The sequence below is a fragment of the Panthera tigris genome, chromosome A1 (assembly GCF_018350195.1).
Source record: "Panthera tigris isolate Pti1 chromosome A1, P.tigris_Pti1_mat1.1, whole genome shotgun sequence".
In the NCBI taxonomy this organism is placed as follows: domain Eukaryota; kingdom Metazoa; phylum Chordata; class Mammalia; order Carnivora; family Felidae; genus Panthera; species Panthera tigris.
The window spans coordinates 63377930-63404731 of NC_056660.1; the positions used below are offsets into that span (position 1 = coordinate 63377930).

General features: G+C 34.4%; 1 protein-coding gene across 1 annotated transcript in view; it reads left to right on the forward strand.

Moving 5' to 3' along the window:
• The window catches only part of GPC5 (glypican 5), a 1419588-nt gene that overhangs the window by 462175 nt on the left and 930611 nt on the right, over positions 1–26802 (forward strand). Inside the window, exon 6 of the mRNA XM_042979061.1 lies at positions 1056–1176. Coding sequence (XP_042834995.1) covers positions 1056–1176 — 121 coding nt within the window. The remainder of the gene's footprint in view (positions 1–1055; positions 1177–26802) is intronic.

A 26802-nucleotide genomic window follows, 5' to 3' on the forward strand; every position in this document is an offset into this window, starting at 1 on the left:
CCTGTGTGTGTCATTCATATGCCTTTGCCATTTCTCCTGCTGGGATGTCATCCTTTGCTCTGGAGTTTGCGTTAACTACGTCATCTAGGACCTATTCTTTCTGTAATACTTCAAGGGCTAACACAAGCTCTAACTTCTTTAGTGTTTCCCTAAGTGTCTTAGTCAAGATGGACTTCTCTGAATGCTCAGTGTTTACTACCTGTGTTATTCCTACCTCTCACTTGACATACACAGTTCCTTCTAGCTATCCCCATAGCATGCTAAACCTCTCCTTCATTCCTAGGATCGTGACTGATGAATCTAAACATGTGTATGCTTACTAAGTTGATACTGTGTGATTATCATTTTGGGAAGATAGTAATTTGCAATGACTTTAACCACCTATACAATCACCCCATTACATACAACACAATTTACTAGACCCTTGTTTAGGTATACGTTGGTGAAAGCTGATTGTGTTTTGTCTACTTGCAAAATATTTTGTCAGTTTTGTTGTTTATAATGTTTGTAATTTTGACTTGTGTGGTTAAAATATATGTATATGTATTTTATATAAATATATTTGTATATGAATACATATTTAATGTAAATACATATTTATATATACATATATATGTTTTATGTAAATACGTATTTAATTACATTTAATTATATATATAATTTCCTGATCCAATATTTAAAGATATTGTTGGGACTCATTTGCATATTATATAAAATGAAGTAAGTTGACTCAGATAATATGGATGCAGACATATGTGTCATTCAGCAAGACTTGGTAACAAAGTGAAATGTGTATTAGCTTTCTTTAGTATATTGATAAGTGATGTTAAAACACAATCTTTGGTTGGGTCTTTTGAGAGAAAAAACATTAGAGTAGTCTATATTTACATGCTAAGCATTTACCAAAAAAAAAAATACTGTAGCTGTGCCAGGGTATATTGTCATGTACCCTTAAAGGAACAATATTCTGAACTCAAATATGTTCAAATAGTTATGGCAGATCATATTGTGACCAGGTTACTAACTCATATATCTTCCACTTTTCATTTTGTTAGCTATACTCAGCGTGTGGTTGGAAATGGAATCAAAGCCCAATCTGGAAATCCCGAAGTCAAAGTCAGAGGAACTGATCCTGTGATAAATCAAATTATTGATAAACTAAAACACGTTATTCAGGTAAGTGACTGAAACTCTATTTATTGGTATAATCAATGGTAAATAATAAGTGGTCACTTTCCATTACATGTGATCAATCTGTTAATCCTAATAGTCCTATCTAAGAGTGAGTATTGGAATAAATTATTTGTATCTAGAGTTTTAGAAATATTCAGGCGATTTTCATACAGAATCAATGTACAGTAGTATTTCAATGGAGGGCAGTCTGTATCTGTGAAAAGGAGACATAGCCTCAGCATTTTAATATGTGATGAAAATCTCAGGATAAGCTTCAGCCCAGTGAATAAGCTTTAGACATGGAGTCTACTGTGACAATTAGAGGAAACAAAGAACAAGTAAGTCATTTGCAGGCAACTCTCTGAGCCTTGCTGTGAAGATTTTTGTTCCATTTTCTATAAAAGTTATCGTAAATGAATAATATGCATTTTTTGTATTTATTTTCTGTATCACGTTTTACATGTTACCTTATAATCTACTTATAATCTATAATCTGGTTGTTTATGAAATACTTCTGTTTTACCTTTAATAATATGTCATCAAGTGAGTATATACTGCTGTTTTTAACATATAGCATATGAAGCATGAGAATTTCTATCAAAAGAACACTTCACTGAACTAATCTTTTAGTTAGAATCAAATATTATGTTACATGCTGTGAAGGCCACCCTCCATTCTTCATTTGTTGGAGTTTGGGGTAAGAAGGACTATTTTCTAGTTATTAGTCTTTTTATAACAATCTGTACATATATTTTCATTTTTCCTAAGTAGAACCTTGGATGGATAGTTGATTCTTATTTCTAATAACTAACATAACAAACTTAAAGTACTGACTCTATTAATATTCAAATATTCTAGAGTCACTGGTATGCTTTTCATAGTTGCTCTGCAAACCTAAGTTTATGTAGGGTCTGTTCTTAGGATTCCATTTTTATCAAAGTCTGTATCTTCATCAAAGGAAATTCAAGGAGGATATCAGGGTCTGTGTCCAACATTTATCCTGTCCAGGAGGCAATAATGGTATTTTGCTTATTCTATGACTGGTGCGTTGGGGAAATAGAGCTCTCAGCCTGGATGGCAGAACTGAAAGTTAAGTGCCATTGAGAAAAGTTTAAGAGAAAAGTGGTGTCACATCTACTAGTGAGTTAACCGCACAGCCTTCCCTCAGAGAGACACTTCCCAGGTAAAGTAAGTCCTTTATGCTGTTATTACGCCAAGTGTTCAGACATTTCTTGGACCTCAGTGGTTGTGGGATTGTGTCAGGAGCTAAAGTGACACTGGAGGAGGTATTGTAGTGAGCAGTATGAACTAGACCATAGCCTGAGGCAGAATGGCTGAGATCAAGATGGATAAACCCTGTTGTCCTCAGAAGCAGTGATATTAAGCCCAATAGTAAATGTCGCTCAGGCATTCAAAAGGAGGAATTTTTGGAAACTTGATTTTTCATAAAAAAAAAAACAAAGAAGACCTCCAGGTGAAATTAGTCCTGACTCAGTGAGAACCAAATGGGGATTCAGGAAAATTTAGGGTATTATTTTAATTCTTGAATTTCCAGTGGCTCCGTAAACAATTTATTAGGAACTCGACACATAATTGTTGAGGTTTCCCAGGAAAGAGACGCTGGGACAGAGATATCTGTGTAGGAGATTTCTGGAAGCGTGACGTTATAATCACGAAAAAGACCGGAAGAAGTGGTGCCTTAAAGAGAGAGCAGTTGAACTTTATTGTGGTTGTAATGGAAGCCTCATCTGAATCCAGTAGGAATTCTGGAGGCTTTCAGCCTTTCAGTTTGGCCTGCGTTGGATGAGGAATTGGATCATTGGACCAGTAATTGGATGAAGGCTGCGAGGGTGGAGGTGGGTGGTATGTTAACTCAGCTCTGAATCACGAGCAGCCAACAATATAACCTGTGGCTGAAGGAATGAATGCCTTGGTCTAGCCAGCACTTCCTAGCATCATGAACCGTAATAAGGTGTGCAGATCTAGATTATTCAGAAATTCGAGTGTTCACTGGTCATAAAATCAAAAGAGCTTTAAGATGAGTTGGTTTCTCTCCTTGGGATATGGCAAAATTTTAGCGGTCTCCAAAGTGGGGTAAGCAGTCTCCAGAGAGTGTACAGGCTACGCCACTGGGGGGCAGGAAGGAAAAATAAAACTTCAGTGTATATTTATTCTGTCTCATTATGTTAATTTATTTGGTTGTAGGAAGGTGGGTAACACATGTAAGAGGGCAATGCACATGGCTATAGTGTAGAAGTATGTAGATATATATGTCAAGTAGGTGTGCATTCAATACATACATGATGAAAACCTGTTATAAGTAAAAGGGATGGAGCGGCTATATAGGAAAGAGTATACAGATATAAGTAACCATATTCTCAAGGAAATAAGTAGATATTCAAAATATAAAGGTTTATAAAGCCTCTTAGGAAACCAGTTCACGGATATGTTGTCCATTCAGCCTAACATCACCATCTTCTTGTTTCATAGGTTTAAAGCCATATCCTTTTCAAGATGGCAGAGGGAAATAATCCCACTTTTTTTTTTATCTCCTGTGTTAAATTGAGTCCCATTCTTTCATCTTTACATTTGTGAAGATCTCCAGTTATTCGTACTTAAGTTTTGTTCTAGAACTACAAGAGAATATCATATAAAATGCTATTTTTGAGGTCTGTCTTTTTAAAGTCTACTAGGATGATGATTGAAATTTAGATTTTTATTGAAGATAGCAGAAAGTCATATTTTGTACAGGTGGCATGAAAATATTCACACTTAATGTCTTAGAACACATTCTTTCCTAAGGCAGCTCTCCTGGAGATGAACGAACATTTTTGTTTTTGCTAGACTTATGACTATTGATAATATGTGTGTGCCCTGGCAAGTATCAAGGGACAGTTATAAAGACCTGACAAAGTGTCAGGTCTGAAGAGTTTCAGAACATTGTCTTCTATAAGTGATAACTTCTTAATTTTGGAATAGTGTGAGACAAAGGGAGGAAGTAGAAGTAGGAATATATTTCAAAATCTAATCTATGGATTTAGATCATCATTTATTTCTGTTTGGCTAGAACTCAATTTGTTATTGCGATGGATATTAAGTGCATTTAACAGTTAAAATGACATCTCTCATCATATGGATAAGTAAATGTTCCTCTTGTCCTTGTCCTTCTATGCAGATATGTGGAAATAAACCAGCCATATTTATTAGTAAATTGGCTCCATACAATTAGCCTCCAAACACCTTTATTTTGGCCTGTCATTGAACTGTACCGCCTTTCCTACCCTGTAACCTCTATAATTAGAGTCACTAACTAGACAAGTGGGTAGGAATTTTACTTTAAGAAATGGTACTTTTTAAACGTCTTAATAGCAAGTACAATAACTATAGCTGACAAATGTTATAAAGAAAACAAAACAGGATGAGGTGGGAAAAGGTACTTAAGAAGCATGTGTTTTTGGAGACCATTAAAAGGAGGATATTTGGGTTGGTGTTAAGGAAAAGAAAAGAATCAGGAAAATCTGAGGAACTGTGTTTGGTGCAAAAGGAATAGCACATACAAAGGACCTGTGGCAGAAATAGGTTTATTGTATTCAAAGAACAAACAGAAGCCCATGTGGCCAGAACAGAGTGAGTGAACAGGTAAGAGAGAGAGATTCTGAATTAAGATTTGATAGTTCCAGCAGGGAGTTCAGATTTTATCCTAAGTGGGATGGGAAGCCAAAGACTGTAGGCAGAGGATGATATAATATAATTAATGTTTTATAAGGGTAGTTTTGGCTTCACTTTGGAAATGGACAAAAGTAGAAGAAGAACAAACATAGAGGAAGAAAGTAACAAAACAAAAGATTGTGGTGGTTGGGACTAGAATAGGAAGAATGGCTAATATGAGAAGCAGGGAGATTTAGATACATAGGAGAAGGAGAGTTACTCAGGATTTGTTGATGGATTGGAAATGGGATTGAGAGGGAGAGAGCAAGGATGAAAACTACGCTGGGTGGGATGATAGTGTCATTAAGTGAAACAAGGAATTCTGGAAGTGGAACAATCTGGGGTTTAGTTGTTGGGGTTAATTGGAAATTATGGCTCTGTTACATTTGAAATACATCAGACTCTCAAGGGGAACATCCAGGATTCAGTGGCAACCACACAGCAAGAGGTGCCCGTTGGGACATCAGCGTTAGATAATATGTAAGTCGTGGGACCGCGAGGTGGCCACCTTCTTGTTAGAGAATAAATTCTCAACAAAAACTGTTAGAGGATAGTATAAAATAGCAGAATCATATGAGAGATGTATATTCTGAAAGTCTAGGAAAGGAGAAAGCATTTATTAAATGTATGTGATACCACGTAGATAGAGAGTTGATCTAGGACAGACAAGGTATTTAGTAACATTAACTTTTCTTTTACTGAAGGATAATCAATGTCCATTATAAGAAATTGAAATGGGTTATTTTAGAAAATTTTCAAAATGAGTGGAAAATAAACAACTTATAACATACTTGTAAAACAATAAGCAGGATCAGGAAATGAGCAAGCCTTCTAGGCTCTTGCTAGACTTAATTATACATATAATTAGATCAATACTTTTACATTTTTGGTATAACCGAATGAGATTCAAGAGTACATTTATTTGGTTTTGTGTCACAAAGTACTCACCTAATAACACGTAACGTATTTGTTTCCATAAAATAAAATGCTCTGCAATGTGGTTGCTGGTGCCTGTATAATATTCTATCATATGGAAGGACTATAATTTTATTTAATCTAAAACTGAAGTTGGATATTTAGGTTGTTACCAATTTTTCACCGTAATAAATACTGCTAATAGGAATGTTCCAGATGTAAATTGTTTTATAACTGTTTCCCCTTGTGATATATTTCTAGATGCTATAACCAAGAATCTATTCATTCATAATTTTAAGTATTTTAATAAATATTGCTAAATTTTTATTCAGGAAAATTGTAAGAATTTATACATGAAGTGAAGCACAGGATATATGTCAACTTTCTCAGCATGTTGAAGGTATAATTGGGAATTTGGCAGTGATTACACATGGGTGGTAGGAAAATCACATGGAGTTCTAGAGACCAAAGTAGCAATCCTTTAGAAATGTTGGCTTGAACTGGTGTCACCTGTGGGTACTCCAAGTATGGCCAAAATAAATATTTTAACTAGAAAATAGTTTAGAGGCACCTGGATAGCTCAGTTAAGCATCCAATTTGGCTCAGGTCATGATCTCACGGTTTGTGGGTTTGAGCCCGTGTCCTGCTCTGTGCTGACAGCTCAGAGCCTGGAGCCTGTCTCACATTCTGTGTCTCCCTCTCTCTCTGCTCCTCCCCCATTCATGCCCTGTCTCTTTCTCTCTCTCAAAAATAAATAACATTAAAAAATTTTTAGAAAATAGTTTATAAAAAGTTTCAAGGCTTCCTAGAGAAAGATCCTAGGACAAGCCCTCTATTTTTAAAACCTAGAAGACAAAAAATAAGTTGCTCACAAGATCTGATATACATGGAGACTTACAGATTGTAGGTTGGACCTCAGGGATCTCAGACACTTCAAAGTCCCCTCCTCCTCTGTAAATCCTTCTGAATTGGGAACAAGAACCTTGGAGAAAAGAGGACAATCATGCCTGGCCTTCTGCCATCTGTGATTCTGACCCCTTTCTCTGGAGAAGCCATTGTGCTAACATGCTTCCCAGGGGTTTCCTACATTTTAAAGCCTGTGCTGCTTGAGGTAGACAAGCTTATACCTTTGAAAATTACCTGTGATGAGTATGGTGAGGAATTTTATAAAAGGAGAAGTTCTAAAGGGTTAACATGAACTTTCTTAGATGCTTGCATCACACGAAATTGCCCTTTGATAATAGATTGTAAACAATACTTGATTCCTCTTATCGTGGCTGAGGAAATGTATAAAAAATTTAATTCAGATTTCTTCTCTTAGCAAATTTATTTTAAAACTTCTTGTTGTTCATATTGACTAAGCTTGTTTAGGGCAGAGTTGTCAGCCAAAAAATCACAATTTTGCAGCAATTTATCTTTAAATATTAAATAATATCTATCATTTTTCCAAAAAAGAAAAAAAGTGATGTCAGCAGTTAAAAACCTAACTGTTAAGCATGGTTAGTTATAAATGATAATGACCCATAGCTTAGAAATTACTTTACCTACTTTCAATGTGAAACATAAAAAGTAATATAACAATAATTTTCTATAATTCTTTTATTGCAAAACCAATAAATGCTACAGTGTTGTTAAAAGTAGTGGATTTAAGTAACATTTTACTTCTTCAAACCTCCTAATTCCAATACATAAGAGAATATTATCAGTTTCTATTAAATATTCATTTTTATAGAGAGACTAAAACTTCCTTGGAAATATGTCTTCATGTGTAAAATAAATTTGATTTTTAAATGTGAGAAAAAGCAATAATCATAACCATTTGCTTAAAACTACAAAATATATAGACATTTTATAATATGTTTTTCAATACTCATAACGTACTGGATTCAAGCAGAGATGAAGTCTTTTTTATTTCATGTAGGAAAAGACTGTGCTAAATTGCCTTTTTTTCTTTTTTCCCATTCTGTTCCTAGAATACCAATATGATAAATGGTAATTTTAGAGCTGTAATAGAGTGAGAAGTTCTAACTTAAAACTTAGTGGCAGTTATGACGTTAGTGTTTATATATACAAAAAATATATACGAGATGTTTAAAAACATTAATATGTCGAAGTTTCTGAATTCTGAAAACGGCCTAAGGTTTTTTCATTAAAACACTGACTCTAATACACATTTTAGAAACTTATTCTTACTGATAATAGCTTATAATAGTGATGCAGAACCAGTTAATCACCACTGATTGGTCAGTGGTATCAGGTGATTCTGTGAATTTCTTTCACTTCTACAAACTTCTTTTCTTGCTCTGAGAATTCACCACAGCACTTTGACTTATCTGTATTACACACCAGTGTCAGGCTTAATCATATTGATATTCCAGAAAGATAGACACCTTTTGATTTTACTTAGCTGTGCAGTAGTAACCAAAACACATTTAGTTATCTTTTGGTTCAGATGAAAGTATTTGAAATGTACTCAATAACTTGGAATGGTCATCTAATTTAGCAATTAGCTGGTCTGAATAAATTCAATGGAAGGTTGCTTTTCTAGAGTGTGTGGTATAATGCGCTAACTTTACTATTCACCATTTCATTAAAAAAAAATCAACTGTCAGCATAAAACCAACCATTCCAATTAGTGTACAATCAACTGGAAATGAAAGGATTTGGGTTGGCCATTGATTTTTTTTTTTACTTAAAGTGTATGTAATTGTTTTATGTTGGATAAAATTTTACTTTATATTTGCTTGGATGCTGCTGATTCAATACATAAGAGAATATGTATTGGATATTATTATTATTACCTATTAAAATTTGAGCCACTTATCTACCAGGTTTTCCATTTCTCAAACATATTGTGAGAATTTTGAATACTAGAACTTTTGTACTTTATATTTTGGTGATTAGGTAAAACTAGAACCATTTATAGGCTAAGATCTCTAATCTTTCTGTTTGAAACATAACATGAAATATAATTTCACAAAATGAGATTCCAAATTCTAACCATCTCCCATAAAAATTTATATTTATTGCAAAAAATTGAAATTACCAGAATTTGAATTTTTCAGGAACTACAAAATGTCAAAGAACCAAAATAATAATAATAATAATAATAATAATTAATAAATAAATAAATAGCAAAGTTCCTTTTATTTCAATAAAATTAACTGGCCACAATATTGCAGTATGCTAAAGAGCATGGCTTTTTTTTTTTTTAATTTTTTTTTAATGTTTATTCATTTTTGAGAGACAGAGAGAGACAGAGCATGAGCTGGGAAGGGGCAGAGAGAGGGAGACGCAGAATCGGAAGCAGGCTCCAGGCTCTGAGCTGTCAGCTCAGAGCCCGTCGCGGGGCTCGAACTCACGAACTGTGAGATCATGACCTGAGCTGAAGTCGGACACTCAACCGACTGAGCCACCCAGGCGCCCCAAGAGCATGACTTTTGAGTTGCCATAAGGCATGACTAGATTCCAGCTCTTGTAGATATTAGCTGTATGTCTATAGTCACCTTAACATATTTTGTTATATAATCAAAAAAATAAAAAAATCACAAGTGTGGTAGGATGTAGAGAAAGTGAAACTCTCAAACACCACTGGTCGAATGTAAAATCATGCAACTACTTTGAGAATTAGATAGTTCTATTAAAGGTTAAACATAGAGTTACCATACGAGCCAGAAATATTACTCCTAGCTGTATACCTAAGAGGAAAGAAAACATGTGTTTACACAAAAACCTGTACATGAATGTTTATAGCAGTGTACATAATATACATAATATATCATAATATACAGAATATATGATATATATGATATATGATATATGATATATATACATATATACATAATATACAGAATATATGATATATGATATGAATATATGATATATGATATAATACATATATACAGAATATACAGAATATATGATATATATGATATGAATATATGATATATATGATATATAATATATATGTATATATATATACAGATATATGTATATCATAATATACAGAAAGTAGAAACAATTCAAATGTTCATCAACTGATGAATGGGTAAATAAAATATTATATATCTATAAAATGAAACTTTGTTCAGCAGTTAAAAGTGATTACTATGGATAAATGCTACAACATAGAAGAACCTTGAAAACATGATAAGTAAAAGAAGACAGTCACAAAAGATCACATATTGTATGAATCCATTTACATAATAAATATTAATAAGTATATTTCAATATTTTGACATGAATTTTCATTTCTATATAGAACATTATTTTATACTGGCAATAATTGTATAGTATACTGAAGGCTTATCCTACGTAATCCTAACAGTTTTGCAAATACTGTGCTAAATAAAATATGTAATTCCTTTTTAACTTTAATATCTGAATGTCTGTAAAGTTTTATCAATTTTCCTCTTTTACTTCCTGATCCACTCAGTCTGATTGCTGCCTCCATCACTCCACTGAAATTCTCTTGCTAAGGTCATTGATTATCTTTTGTTGTTGTTGTTCAGAATCTAATAGCCTTTTATAGGTTGTTATCTCTCTTGAACATTTAATATCACTTATCTGTGCTATTGACTATATTTTCTTTGTTCTCACTCCTTTGATTTCCTTTCAAGCTTTCTGATCACTCTATCCCAGAATCTTTGTGCCTTTCTTTAATTTCTTTAAATTGAATTCAATGGAAGGGTTTTATAGATAAAGTTAAGGAAATATAAAAAAAATAACACACAAAAGAGAAGGAAATAGAAAGATGATGAGACATTAGAATTTCACTCCAGAAGATCCAAGTAATAAGAATTTCAGAGAAAATAACCAAACTAATAGAAGAAATTTATCAAATACCATTTTTTTTCAAAAGTAAGGAATCATGACTCCAAATGGAACCCACCAAGGATCCATCACAATCAATGAAACATACACCACACACAAATAATTGTGAAACTTCTGAATATTGAAGAGAAGATATCAAAATCTTCCAGTGAAAAAAATAAATATATATGTGTGTGTGTGTATATATATATATATATACATATATATGTATATATATGTGTATATATATATTTATATATGTGTGTGTAATGCATACAAAGATAGGGTTAGATTTATAGTTGCTTATCAACAGGAATCCTAGACAAAAATGCAAAAGCAATACTTTCTAATTATAAAGCAACTGATTTCTGACCTGAAATTCTATACCCAGCTAAACTAGCAGTCAACCATGAAGATAAAAAGATTTTCAGATAGGTAAGGATGCACATATACATATTTTATTATGCTTTTTGTAGAAAGCTCTTGGCAATGGGAGTAATAAAAAAAATAAGAATATATGGGGTTTAGGAAACTAAACATCAGATTGAAAACATCAGAACAGGGAAAAAGGTGGCTATGGAAGGGAATTTTATAAGCTAAAAAGGAAAAAATAGTAACTTTTAAAGTGATATGTTGGGGTCACCTGGGTGGCTCAGTCGGTTGTGTCCAACTTTGGCTCAGGTCATGATCTCGTGGTTTGTGAGTTTGAGCTGCATGTCGGGCTCTGTGCTGACAGCTCGGAGCCTGGAGTCTGCTTCAGATTCTGTGTCTCCTTCTCTCCTGCCCCTCCCCACTTGTGCTCTGTCTCTCTCTGTCTATCAAAAATAAATAAATGTAAAAAGGAGAGATGTTGGAATGTATGGAAAAGATATTACTAAGTGTTTGACAGATCTGCTAAAGCATTTGAGAAAAAAAACAGGGTAGATACATAGAAAGATGTGATAGATTCAAGGCAGTTGATAGATACCATGACAATTATAGATTATAGGGGAAAAATTTTACAGAAAAAATACAATCATAATAAGATATTGCTCTGAAGTAAATAGTAGATTTGTAGATACAACTATTACATTAATAAAAACCTTGCTAAAACTATATTAGTTGGATGGGAAAAAGAAATGGGGAGTTGGTGGTATAACATAGAAAATCGATAAATATTGCCAAGAATTGACATTCAAGAAACAGAAAAACTGCCTATTTACTACAAGTTATGTAGATATGTAAGGTTAATACCAGAAAAATCCATCAGGTTGATTACTACTGCTTACAGGAGCAGGAAACATGGCATATAAAGTGCTTGGGCTTAGGAATGCTATTTTTTCTTAACATAGACCTTTTGGTACTACTCAGTTTTCTATTAGATATGTTTATTACTCTGATAAATATAAACATGATTTTTCAAATGAAAGGGAAACCCTACATCAGAATTTATATGTACCTGCTTGATCTCATCTTCCATGTCTCAAGCCTCATTAGCTAGTTACTCCCCTTTTCTACACAAACCTGACATCTAATCTCCTCACAGATGTACTCCTTAATGTTTCAGTTCTTTTCAACTGTTACTTCTCGGTGTTTCATCCTCTCTTAAAAACAAGAGAAAACAAAACAAATTGTTGTAGTTTTTAATTGCAACAAAACAATTGTACCTATTTTTTTCTTTGTAATTCCTGGTTATCCATCATGTGTCAGTTTTTTTCTGACAAAGAACCTGTGTGCTCCTGTGTTCTCCTTGGCATTCTCTGACTTACGAGAATACTTGCTTAGAAAAGAAAAATCAAGGAATTAAAAAACTGGGGTATTGGATGGTATTGACTATGGCCTCTTTCTCTGTATCCAAATATCTTGGTTAGTTTGCTATTTTTTATTATTTCTGACCCTAACCTTTGTCTTCCTATTCTGACTCTAGTGTTTTGGGCTTATCACACAAACATTGCTAATTTTTTAGCTTAAACTAGGCTGATCTTCGTGCTGGTAAAATGAGAAACCTTTCCTCTACCTTTTCTGCATGTTAATTCAAGTTCATAGTTCAAACACCCTCACTGAACTCTGAATTCCTAGGGTCATAATAGTTTATAAGGCTTCCCAAACAGCCCAGATTTTCTCCTCTTATTATTCACAGTTTTCTGGGCCATGTACAGTCGTCTCCTGGCAATGGCCAGAAATTGACTCCAAATACCCCAAAGTTTAGCATGCAGAAAATAATTCACCTGATTTTATGAAGCACTCTTTGGCCATCCATAAATTTTAACTGGCTTATGTGTACTCTCAGCTTTCTGCAGGTATGTTAAGAGTCTGTAGTGGCAGACTCAATAACTGTACTCTGTAATTACTTAACTATCATTTTATGAATGTGGTTTGAAGATGTAATCCGTCAGTGCAGAGGAGTTTCAGGATATATTTCTTGCAGTTCAGAAGCACTTAACCAGATGGCCCCCTATAGTTTTGGAGCAGTTAATGCACCTTGAAAGTAGGCTGACAGTAGCAGAATATGGTCATGGGGGATTGACGGGAAAGTCTCTTAGGCACAGGATATTGCAGTAGTGAAATAAATACTCCAAAGAGATTTATTAACAACCAAACTAAGTAAAAGTCCTATTTGTAAAATTAAAATATGAATTATAATAACCTTAAGAACTATGATAACTCTTATGAATATAAGTTCTGCATTTATTATGTATTTCACATTGCTATAATGGAAGCTTAATCAGTTTCATTAGAAATAAAACAAATCATGAGTTTTATAGGAATGAGTGTGAATAGGCATTTATATACCTTTTACAAGTCAGGTCAGTTACTCTTTCTGAAAATGATCATTTTGAAATTTTATATCTGGAAATTTATTATCAAACAAGGCCTGAAACTCATTAAACAGATGGTGAAATCTAATTTAAGTTCCTTTAACATTCCTTTTCTTTCTATCTTATAAAAGCAAATGAGCTTGTCGTCTGTTAATTATAAAAGTCAAATCTGAATCTATTAGATATATATGTAACAAAACAAGATAGTTGCTAAATTTACTCAATCCTAGTGACTTTCTATTGTACACATTCATTTTTAAGTTAATGATAAGAAGATCTTTTCAAGGTTTTGTAAAAGAATCACATTATCAGAAAAGTTTACATTTCTAGAAAATAAATATGTTCTTAAGGCCCTTAATAAAGCTTGAAGACCTAATTTTTAGAAATTTTTAAATATTTGATTTGCACCCATTAAAATGTATAGAGTTTAAATTTCTAATTCCACATCTTAGAAAATGTGGAAACATGCCTCAAGCCTATCAAAGTGAGTTATTTATATACCTAAATTCTGATGTAAGCAACAATATTGTGTTTTTTATTTTAATTGATAAATATTGAGTAGCAAAATTATCATATTTCATCCAAGGACACAGTAGTCTTATTACAAAACTCATTTTCCATGTCTGTTTCACAAATATACTCATAACTAGAGTATTTGTCATGTTTCTATGCTAATTCATTAAAGTGTCATGTTTCACCCATTCTTAAAATACCTTTTTATCTGACACTTTAAAACGTATTGCAAACCTATAAATGCATTTCTTGGGTTTGTAATAACAAAAATATTGAGAGTATTATCCATTTAAAACAAACCTTTATGTAGATCATCATTTATGATGCCTTTGACTATAATCTCCATCATGTCATGGGATATACCTGTTATTTTCTCATTGTGACTAGCAGAGTGCAGGGAAAGATAAGAAATGTTTAATATATATCTACTGAATAAAGAAATGAAATTTATAATTAAGTCGATCACTATGTGTAAAATTTAAATGGAACAGGAAAATGCATCTTCCCAATTATCAAGTTTTAATAGAGACTATTTAAAATCAATCTAATTATAAATACTATGCTTTCAATCTTAAATTATAACTTTAAAATTCTTCTTCTATTTTATTCATCCATATATTCATTCATTCACTGAACAAACACCAATTTCCTCACTAGGTTCCAGGTATGTTAATAATACAGGGAGTAAAAAATATGATTAAATGAGGGCATTGATGAGAGTGAATATATTATAGAAACAATACCTATAGCAATTATGATGTGGTATGCTTCTGAGTAAGTAGGTGAGAGAAGGCTGACAGAAGACTGATACTATCTCTTGACTTTATTCAACTAATGTTATTGAAGTTTTATTATGGATCGGGAAATTTCCGAAATAGTAGGTTCACAAAATTGAGTAAGACCACATTTGCTTATAGTAAAACATTTATTTCCATAATAAAAAGATAAAAGGATTCACTTTGTAGATTTTATACTAAGATTTCTGATCTAGCTTCGCAAAATTAGTCACAATTTTAAGAACCTAGAAGGCATTTAATTGAGAGTGAATATAAAGCAAATTACCAGAGGACATTTAATGAAATACTGTGGTACAACTTTCTTCAATTAGAACATAGTTCTAGTTTATTTTAAAGATATTATAACTTGCACATAGTAAATGTAATGACTGAATAACAGAAATGCTCAACAACACCTTCGTAGCAGTTAAGCTATTGTCACAATAATTTTGTGTTAAGAAACCATGCAAAATTTACTGAGATATACCAATAAGCATTTTTTTTCTTGTTCATGCACCTGTGGTCAGCTACAAGTCACCTGATACAGGCCATGCTTGGTTGGGATTTGCTTAAAGTCCAGATCTGATGTACATGTTGGTCATCCTGCTGAGATCACAGAACTGAAAGCATGTTGTTATGGTAGAAGTCAAAAGCACAAGCCCATCTGTGCAAAAACATGCCACCTTTTTCTGTGTTTGTTCCTCTAAGATATCCATTTGGCCAAAGCAAAGTCAGACAGGAAATACTAAAGCCAAGCAATGGAAACGTATATCCTCCTCCAGGGATACAGATGGGGAGAGAGTAAACAATTGCTCAAAAATGATCTTACCTACCAAAATCTTCTTGAAGAGTTAAAAATAATAATATCATGACATTGTTTTCATTTGTGTGAATAAGGCTTTGCATAAGCACAGTGCAATATAAAAATACTATTTAAACTCTTCCTCTATATTCATAACATTGCTACATATTTTCCACTTTGAGTATATTTTTATAAGCCTTCTTTGCACCAATCTGAAAACTTTGTATTTCAATTTGATCAGGAAAGGCACATCAACTTAAATCATCATATAAAATATTTCTCCGTATTTTGAATGTTTTGTGCTATTGTTAATGTTTTGTAGAGAAAACTTGAACTGATAGAATTTATTGCTAAGTTAGATACTGATTTATTTTGATGAACTACAAAAATCAGAATAAATTTCTAACAGAGAAATTACACTTGAAATACTAGTCTTAGCTCCAAAGGAGATTGGATTTTTATGTTAAACATTTGGATTGTAATTGTTTTGTTGGGATTGGTTTATTAAAGTATAATTAGTAACATTATCAGCAGAAAAACATGCTGTGCTATAATTAAATCATTTAACTAATCATTTCTTGATGACTTAATATTCTAGATTTCTCAATTCATTCAAGTAGATAAGAGTTCTCTGTAAATACAATTTATTATCGATAGTTTGCTTTTGTAGAAATGCTTGAAAATTTAGAATTCTGCCTTAACATTGTTAACAAGATGCCATTCTGATATTGATGCATTGTTTATCTATAAAACGTGAAACAGGACAGAAATATAGGATGATCAGAACATTTGCAACCTGTTTGCCTTTGCAATTATCAGTAGTAGAATTCCTTTTCTGTCTTTTGTAAAATAGAGAGGATTTTGGAAATGTAAAAGTTCCAGGTTCAATCTAGGAAGAACTACTTTTATACTGCTGTTATGTTACAGGATACCAGTGCTTTCAAACATAATTTTTGTTTCTTGCATTCCATGCTTAGAATTTGTTCAACCAAGCCAGCTATTAAAACTAATAATATAGGGCACTGAGTAATGCATAGAATTGTGGAATCATTATATTGTACACTTGAAACTAGTATAACACTGTATGTTAGTTATAGTACAATTAAAAAGCCTTAAAAATAAATACATACATAAACTAGTAGTATAGAGAAGGAGTTGGGATCTCCTCGTTCTTCCCAACCCATGAAATCTGTCACTGGAATGAGGAGATGGAAATACAGCCAGTTGGACTATGGATTCTTTGCTAATGATTATATATCTTCTTTTAAGAAGATTCCTCAATGGGCAAGAATATGAAAGCATGCAGAGAAATACTTGAGTTATCTTGAGTTATCTAAAGCATATCTAAAGCATATCCCTAGCAAACTCGATAGGTAGATCCATTTAAGTGAGACAAGCTCAAACTGATTTTGCACATAAGTGCGTATATAAGTTATGTGTACACACACACATATCTGTATACTCTCAATCAGCTTTCAGTTACTAAACTGTTAAGCTGAACTGAATGATCATTCTAATGTTTTTAAGAAACATGTTAACCTGGCACACAGACTGTCTTAATAAGAAGAATAACAAACGACTTGCTTGTTCTTAATACTTCCTTACATAGCGTGTCACCTACTTTCTTCCCCATGATGTCCCCCACTAAACTGGTCTCTAAACATCTGTCCCACTCAGAGACACTAGTTGATATTGTTGTTGTAAAGGACTTCAATAAGCATTTATTTTACCTATTTTTATCCTAATGTAATTTTCATATCATAGTCCCATTGGATCAAGCAGTAGGAGTTACATGGAATATCTCTATATGACATCATAGAGTAAAGAAAGGAAAGTTGTATTTGGAAAGTGATCAAGTTGATAGTGTCCCTCAACTGACCAAGGGCCATGAATTATGTTTCAGTATAGGAGGGCTGGAGTGAGGAGTTCTAAAAGTTTGTTTGCTTGTTTGTTCGTTTTGGCAGCCAACAAATGGCCACATCGCATGTTTCAGGGTTCCAAAGGATCCTCAGTGTGGTGCAAATGCAGGACAAGAGGAGACACTTAATTGTGCTCTAGGCCTTAAAAGGAGGCCAGAGCAGGAGTTCCAGAAGTTAAGGATATCAGGAAGGCAACCTGTGGAAGTAGGCACCCAGGGAATCCAGAAATCTCTCCTCAGTCCCCATATCCCTGAACTTCCAGGAATCTACATCCTATTCTCCTTTAGTAAAATATCACTCATGGTCACAGCAATATCAAAAAAGAATTTGGAAAGACAGTAAACATTGGCTAAATGGAGGGACTCATAGTCATAGCATGCTTGAAATCTTGAGGAGCAAGGAGGAGAGATACAAAGAGGAAACATAGTGAAAGCTAGAATGAAGGACAAGGGGCATAATGCTACAAAGAAATTTTACTACAAAGAAATAGTAATATTTCACAGATTGTCTTCTCAACACCAATTTCACAAATGTAAATACTTGAAATTTTTCTTCTCAGTCCTTTTCCACTACAGGTAAGTCCAGAGAAGGGCAGCTGGAATTCAGTTTCCACTATCATGCTTATTCAGTCCTTTTCCAAAGGGTCCAGAAATCCTTCTTGAGTTCAGTAGGCTTCAGAGTTTTTCTTATGGCTCTGGCAATCTCAACTTAGATCTGATTCCCTCCAACCTTACTTTTCCATACTCACCTGGACTTTTTTGGTGTTAGTGGACTGCATGTGCTATTATTTTAGTAACAATGATATAGTGAGTAATTTCAACTTTTAGTGTTAAATAATTATGAGTTTTATTTCCTTATCTAAAATATTTATAAGAATATAAGAATTTCAAGTCAAATGGTCTCTAAAGTAGGGGAAAAAACCCGTATTATGCATATGTCTTTCAAAGAACAGAACTGTACTATTTGTTTTTAAAAATGAATTTACTTTGTGTCCTTCTAGAGTTTCAGCTGGATTGTCTGCTATAGTAGAAAGAGTCTATCAGCAATAATCTTAATTTTCTTTCTTTTTTTTTTTGAGGATTTCAAAATTAAAATTGGCACTAATCCACCAATTCATTCTTTTCTCGTTATTGGATGAGTGCACATAGATTGCTTTATCTATATCTTAATTTTCGACATAAACTTTCAACAGAATCTTTCATGCTTCATCGCTGTGTAAGCAGATGTGATTTTTATTTTTTTTCCTTTTCATTGAACAGTTACTTCATTTGAAATTTATCGCTTGATTTAATTTAACTTTTTTCGATGGTGGATACATCTGTTGCTACCTCTGTTTGGTTGTCATTTTAATGGGTTGCTAGAAGCTGTGACCAAAATAGTTATGCATTTCCCTGCCTTCCTGCTATCCCTTTATTCTTTGTTTCATGTCTATTTATTTTCAAGAAGTGGAATTGGCATATTGTCATAGATTTGCTTTTTGCCTCTCCAAAAGTCTTATCCATAATTATTTTTATTTATACCTTTGGAAACATTTTATGATTTAATTTTACATAAAACACCCAAATTCCATTAGAACTTCTTCAGTTTCCAAAGCATGCTGGCATACGTTATTTAATAGTTATTACAAAATGATCTTTTGGGGCAATAAATTTTGATATGTAAGGACAATTCCCAAATGTAATTTAAAGGTGATAAACTAGTCTTTAATGACCTAGAATTAATGTGCATTTATCATTTTAATCTGCATAAAAGTTTAAGAAGACTATGTATTCAGGGTTAGTTACATAATTTTCAAGCCTCAGTGTGAAATGAAAATGTAGGAAATTGAAATCTCTTATTTCAAAAGTTACTAAGGATTCCGAAGAGATCCTACAATAGCAGGTGCACAGGCTTTAATAAGCAGGTCACATGCCCATGAAGCCAGCCCTGAGTGTGTTTTTTTAGGCTCAACATTTGGTTTGCAAGCAAATCTTTAAATTGAGAAAACCAACACTGAAGAACATTTTTACAAGAATGTTTTAAAAGTTATGTAATAATATTAGAACTGTAGAAATGAAAGACATCAAGATCACATATCCAACCTAAATTCAAAGCATGGAATTCTTACATGAATTCTCTGATATTACTTGCCTTTTGGACCTAATATTCCATTCATGGGTCCACTTTGGAATGATTCTAGATAAAATTTCTATCTTATTTTAGCCTAAAATCTAACTTTTGTAAAGTCTAAATACTGTCCCCAGTTCTTCCCTAATAAACAATTCAGATAACTATATTTTCTATTCCATTAGGTAGAACCATATGAAATTGTCAATATTGAGCCTTTTTTGGCCTCTAAAAAAGGTAGTTTTATGTGTTTTCACCTAAGACATAGCAGCTCACTAAATATGTGAAAGCAAGGACCGTACGGCCACCATCCCCCATTACCAAACCCATATACATACCCTTTTCAAAAACCCTAGCAAGTCCTCTCTGCCTCAGACTAATCACTCTTTGACTCTTCACTATTATTCATATGAAAAAATTTCTAGACCCTTTAACATGTTGGTTGAGTGACTCTAACAATTAGGTTTATTAATTTTCCTCTTACAGTTTGACATTCTTTATTGAAAGGAATGCGTCAAATGTGACTAAGGAATCCTTCTGATAATGTCCTATCTTCCATTTTCTAACGTGTTCTCTCCCATTAATTTTTGAATTAAAAATATAGAAGTTTCTGTGGAGAATTCTAGTTCTTCCCACTTCTGAGATCTGAGAGACATTCTTTAAATGGGCTCTCATAAACCTATTTGACATGGTGGGCAATAAACTCAATATTATCAGTATAATGATTACAGTGTTGAGTTCTATTGAGTTCTCTTAACTTCTGTTAAGTTCGTGTATACCATCAAAAAGTAAATCAGTAAAAAAAATTCTATTACAGACCATGGTCTAAATATGTAATTTTCTGATGATTTCAACTGAGACAAAAATAACATTGATGTGATGTAGAGCATTAGCTCTGCTAAAGATTTCTACCAGTAAGTTTTATTTGGAAGTCCAACACGAAAAAACTCTAGCTGACATGGAGCTGTTCTCTTCATTTGAGCTCTGTATTAATCCCACTGTGTTGGCCCCAATACCCCTTCCCACATCTCCCCCCCCCCAAAAAAAAAACCCAAAACTAAAAAAACAAAACAAAATGCATTAAATCTGAATTCTCAGTGGCTTAAATGAATCATTGTTTATTTGTTGCTCATATAAAGTTCAACATTGGTCAGGATACCCTCTTCCATCTGTAAACTCTAGCACTCATGACACAAAACTTTGAGGCAGAAGAAGAGAGAGTATAGAAATGAGGTAGGGATTTTTTCCAGCCTCAGTCCCAATGGGGTACATGTCACTTTAATGCATAATCTGTTTGTCAGATATTTTCACATGATCCCAATGTAACTGGAAGTCCTTGAAATATGTGGAAGTGCATGAATATTTGGTGAGCATGAAATGCCTGTCATGGACTCTCTTCTGCTTTCTCAGATGCCCCCTGACTCTTCTCCACAGGAACTCTGAATGCTGTACACAGCTTGATATAAAAACACTGATCTCAAGGGATGGTGTCCCTATGCTGCAAGCAGTTCTCAAGGAAATATTATTCTCTAATACCAAACTGTCCTTAAGATATTGGCTGTAAAGAATCCAGTGTTTTATTTTTTGAAAGAGAGTGGAATACAAAAATTTTGTGTAACAACAAAATGAGAGAGTTGTGTGCTTTGACACATTGCCTAGTGTGAGGGAGGGATGATGTTCTCTTTTTGAAAGTTGGGTCTTTAAAGGATATGACTGAATGGATGGCAGACTCAGGAGAAGCATGAGCATGTCCAAGATTTCCTCTGAAAGAATTCTGGGTCTTCTCTAATGAAGGAGGGTGTCCAGAAAAGTTGAGACCTCAAGAGCAGAGATAGGGCCCTGTTCAGCTTTGACTCTTTCACATGTTGCCCTGAATCTGACACCTCCTGTGTTTTAAACTAAGTTTGGTTCGCTTGAAACAAAATCTTCAGCTGCCTGGTTGAAAGTTTCAGAGAAGGCCCCAAAACTCAACACTTCCAGAATTTGTCCCTTTTCTGTGAACCTCGTTCTTCCTTTGGCATTTCCGGTTTTTATTACAGATGACACAATCATTTGGGCTTAACATTTTGGAGTCTCTGTTGGGTTGTGCATATTCTTTTGTCTTTCAGTAATCATATGGCAAGGATCGTTGCTTCTGATTTATGCCTTTCTCTCAATTTTGTATCTGCAAACTAAGCCATTCACATACTAACTCACAACTCACCTTTTATAATGGTCTCCTAGCCTCGAAACTCTTCTCTTCCAACTGATAGGTCGGCTAGAACTGTGTCTTCTTAAAGCAGACTTTAGACCACATTTCTCTAAGTAAGTTCCTGTAATACCCAAAATAAAAGTTTTTAGTAGATGCTGCCCATGGGGAAACAGAGATGGAAATTTGTTTAGTAAATAACTTCATAAAATTTAGGTTAAATACAGTTGGATAGAGTTTGCTTTTTTGCATTGCTATGTTAATATATACTAGAAATCTCTAAAAATGCTTTGCATATGCAGAACTTCTATAATATATTTAACAAAAGAATCCATTTTCTTAGAAGTATTCTTTCAGGGTTACATTGACCAAACTTTCAGAGATTCCTCATTATCAATAGAATCACATCCAGGCTTAGAGGCCTTTTCTATTCTGTTCTCTCATCATTTCTTCACAGGTCCTTTTTGCTCAGACCTGTTTGCTGCATTCAACTTGTGTATCTTCTATTCTATGTTTTGGTTCTTACTGTTGGTTTTATGTGGAATCCCCTGCAACCCACTTCACAGTTTGTCTTTTGAAAATCTGAAACTTGGGGCTCCTGGGTGGCTCAGTTGGTTAAGTGTCCAACTTTTGGTTTCTGCTCACATCATGATCTCACAGTTTGGGAGTTCAAGCCCCACATTGGGCTTTGCACTGATAGCTAGGAACCTGCTTGAGATTCTTTCTCTATTCCTCTCCCTCTGCCTCTCCCCTGCTTGCTCTCTCTCTCTCTTTCAAAATAAATAAACAAAAAAAAATCCAAAATTCATTTATCATGAATAAATCATCCCCTTCTCTGCTGAGATTTATTGAAACTTCCCTGTCCTTACATATCCTAGTCAGAAGTAATATCTACAAAGAGTGTTTCCATGGAAGAGTTCTACTTTAATGGAATATTTACCATGTATGCAATAAATTACTAGGTATTTACATTCGCCATTTTAATCATCTCATTCATTTATATAAGAAATATGAATCAACCCATTGTATGGATTGAAAAATACTGAGACATACACAGTTAATGCCATGTATGCAGGTTTTCTCAGCTATTAGCTAGGGAAGCTGCAATTTAAAGGATATAGAAATACCGCCTAAACTTCCTTGAGTTGTTTACACTATATTCCATATCACTTTGTGTTTATTTCTTTTGTAGCTCCTAATGTGTTCTACCATGTATCACAGTAATTTATAGCTAGAGGCCATTCCCATTAGAATGCAAGCTATATGAAGACAGATACTATACCTCATTAGATGTATAACTATAATTGTTGTTACATAGCTGGATACATAGTAATTTGAATTTGGTTAATTCTGTTATATTAATTGCCCTTGTGATGTTTTATTTGCTTCTGTATGATGTATCATTTTTTTCATGTTAAAATATCTCTGGGAACAAGGTTATATTATGTCACTAGTTGTATCTATGGCCTCCCAAATGCCTGTATTGGGCTTCCCATGGACTCTCTTCTTGACACTCTTGCTCTAGGGATAAGCTTTAGGATTTCAAGTTTATGAAGGAATTTATTTTAAAAACTAACACAAATCACCTCCCAGCCTATGTCAGTTTACCAACAAGTAGGAGATTTTCTAGGTCTGTACCAAAGTGAACAAAATCAGACAGAGGTTATAGGAGAGGTCAGCAGTAATCCAGAGGCAGAACTTTAAAAATAGTTAATTGAAGGCATTTTTACATGTGCCTTGCTCTGGGAGCAGAAGTTAGTACTATAAAGAATGGGTTAGGTATCAAGAAAGGCTCAAAAGTACTTTTCTTTTGTAGGCTCAGGCATGACCCTGAGCAGTTATGCATTACAGATTGCTCTCTCAATTATCATCTTGAGAGTAATATTTGCTTTTAAATACATATTTTAATGTAACTGTATTCTGTGACTGATGTTCACTGTCTGAGAGTCACTGAAAATAGGAGTGCTTCATTTTTATCTTAAAAACTGGGTGTCTTCCAAGGTCAAACTTGGGACTTAAGTTTTATTTCAAAACAGACTAGATGGCAGCTGAGGAATTTACACAGACTCCTGGGCAAGCACTATCCCCTTTTTGGTCCATAAACACTAAGGGTGTCCAAGAAATTATTTAGGTTCTTAAATGATGTGCTTGATCCTCCTCACTCACTAGGAACAATAAGGATCGAATGTTGAGAGGCCCCATATTCTTTGTAGAAGAATACACTATCCCTCAACTCCTTAAAGTTTCAGGGATCACACGTCACTTCAAGCTGCCATCAGGGGCACTATTCCAGAAGCCACCACTGTTGACCAGAGGTCTATAAGGTTCTTGTCTCCAGACAATTTATGGAAATTCTTGAGAAATGTATCAGTGGATTAAATTCTGTTCTTCTTACTGCTTTTAACTCATCACAGTGATCTTGGCAATAGAAGAGTACTTCATTCTGTAGGGCAACTTTTGTCATCTCCAATCAGACTTTTCTAGAATAATGTCACTCTGTGTTTGTGCCTTTGTCCCAAGTAAAAACACAGGCTTTTCTCTTAGTTCCTCAAAGCAGATTTAATGCCATGCTCTAATATTGGTATTATATTCTCCAGGGTTTAACTACACCCATGGGAATACTTTAGATGATGTCTTCCAATTCCCATTCCAAAGAATAAAGGTATTAAGGTCATCCTCTTCTATAGTTACAATAACCTGTACAAAAGCAACTTTAAGCACTAAAATAATAGTTACCTTTTCTGTTATTAGCCAGAGAGGATTATCACCTCCCTGTCTCAAATCTTTTCATTTTAGGATGAGATGGTCATTTACCCTTCTTCATTCAAAAGTCTCACTGATGTGTGTTTTTCCCAAAGAAACAAATTGTCACCTCTTACCATCAGATTAATTCATTTTATCAAGAACAAAATATATTTTACTCTTCTTTGACAAGGATTGTTGAAAATTCAGTGTCGGAGGAGTGATGGATAGGAATCAAGTGATAACACATATGATTACAACTAGGTTGTGTATTATGATGAAAGGGGACATGGTATTATAAGGTGCTAGCACTCACTGAGGAAGTCATCTGGCCTGAAAAATAAGTAGTGGTTTATTAGGCAAAAAATAAAGTGGCACAGAATGAAAGCACCAAGAAAAAAAGGGAGAGGAGAGGGAGAGGAGAGAGAGAGACAGTAAGTGCATGTAGTGTGTGGTAAATGTGGGGCAATGATGACTGAGGGCAAAGCAGTGTGAAATGAGCTCAGAGCACATGGCGAGGAATGGGCAGGGTGGGAGTGGAAGCAGGTGGGAGTGGAGCCACACAGGGCCTGGTAGTAGATGACAAATGGCTTATGTTTATCAAAGAATAAAAGCCATACGAGGGTTTTTGTTTGTTTGTTTTTTCAATATCTGAAGTTTATTGTCTCATACGAGGTTTTCAGTTGAGGCGTATGTTAACTAGATTTGAATTGGAAAAAAAAAAAAAACAACCAGCAGGCAGTAGGTAGAGTAGATTACATGGAAGCTAAGGAAACCTGAGAATTTGGTGGATTCTGGCAGCCATTTGTAACAGTATGATGGACTGGCAGCCATTCATAACAGCATTGTGGAGTAGGATAGCGGGGGGGGGGGGTTGTGGACAGAGATAGGTGGTCATGAAAGCCATGTCAGAGATAAACTTGTCTAAATTGATCATTTGGTCCTGAGAAGGGTGGGATGGTGTGACAGGTGCAGCTCCTAGGTATTTGGTCTACACAACGAGAATGATGGTGGTAGAGTTTTCCAAAATACAAATCAATGGAACAAAACTAATACATGAAAAGGAGCATTCGTTTACTTTAAAAAAATTTTTTTTTAACGTTTATTTATTTTTGAGAGACAGACGTGAGTACGGGAGGGGCAGAGAGAGAGGGAGACACAGAATCCAAAGCAGGCTCCAGGCTCTGAGCTGTCAGCAAAGAGCCTGACACGGGGCTCAAATCCATGAACTGTGAGATTGTGACCTGAGCCGAAGTCAGATGCTTAACCGACTGAGCCACCCATGTGCCCCATGTTTACTGTTGACTATGTGAAGTTTGGAAAGGTTTTTAGAGTTGCCATCAAGTAGAAAATTGATTTTGCTTGTTTAAGTTTCAAAGGATACATCTGAGTTAGAGATACAGACTATGTCATTATCAACCTATGCAGATACTAGATTTCATAGTTGTGGATAAAATTTCCAAAGAAATAACATGAAGTGATAAGAGAATTGGGTGTAGGACTGAGTGCTGAGGAAGAAACCCAACGTGTAACATGGCTAACTAGAGAAGGATGAGCCTCCGCAGAGAAGCAGAAACCAAAGATTCAAGGTGAATTTAGAATTTCTCTGCCAGAAAAAAAGAAAGAACAAAAAACGGTCTGACTCATCTATCTGTCTACTTATCAATCTATCTAAACAAATATTCATGTCATGACCACAGTGTTCCATGTACTGTTCTAAATACTTGGCAAACATTATGTTACTTCATTTGAAGTAACATTCTCCCTATTTCCTACCCCTGTCTCTCCCTCCCTATGCCAACAGATTTTAGTCATCTAGGTATAAAAGTTTTAAATGTAATGGAAATTATATTAACTAAGATTTTCAGACCAGTATAATAAACAATATTCACATCTCTGTGGCTTATCATTATGTTTATGTCTCACTATAATATTCATTAAAGGTAGCTCATAGGGGTTTGCACTGAAGAGCCATGCAGGATGTAAGCTTCTTCTCTCCATGGCACATGGCTCCCCCTTCTCTATGTTGATGGAATTCTTTCCATTCAGATATTGGGTAGGGAATGGGCAAGCTTTTTTAAAAAATTTTTTCATGTTTATTTATTTTTGAGAGAAACAGAGAGACAGAGCACGAGTAGGGGAGGGGCAGAGAGAGAGGGTGACATAGAATCTGAAGCAGGCTCTAGGCTCTGAGCTATCAGCACAGAGCCCAATGTGGGGCTCAAACCCACAAACCACAAGATGATGGCCTGAGCCAAAGTCACACGCTAAACCAATTGAGACACCCAAGTGCCCCTGGAATAGGCAAGCTTACTCACAAAGAAGGTTTTAGTGGGATCAGTTTGGAAGT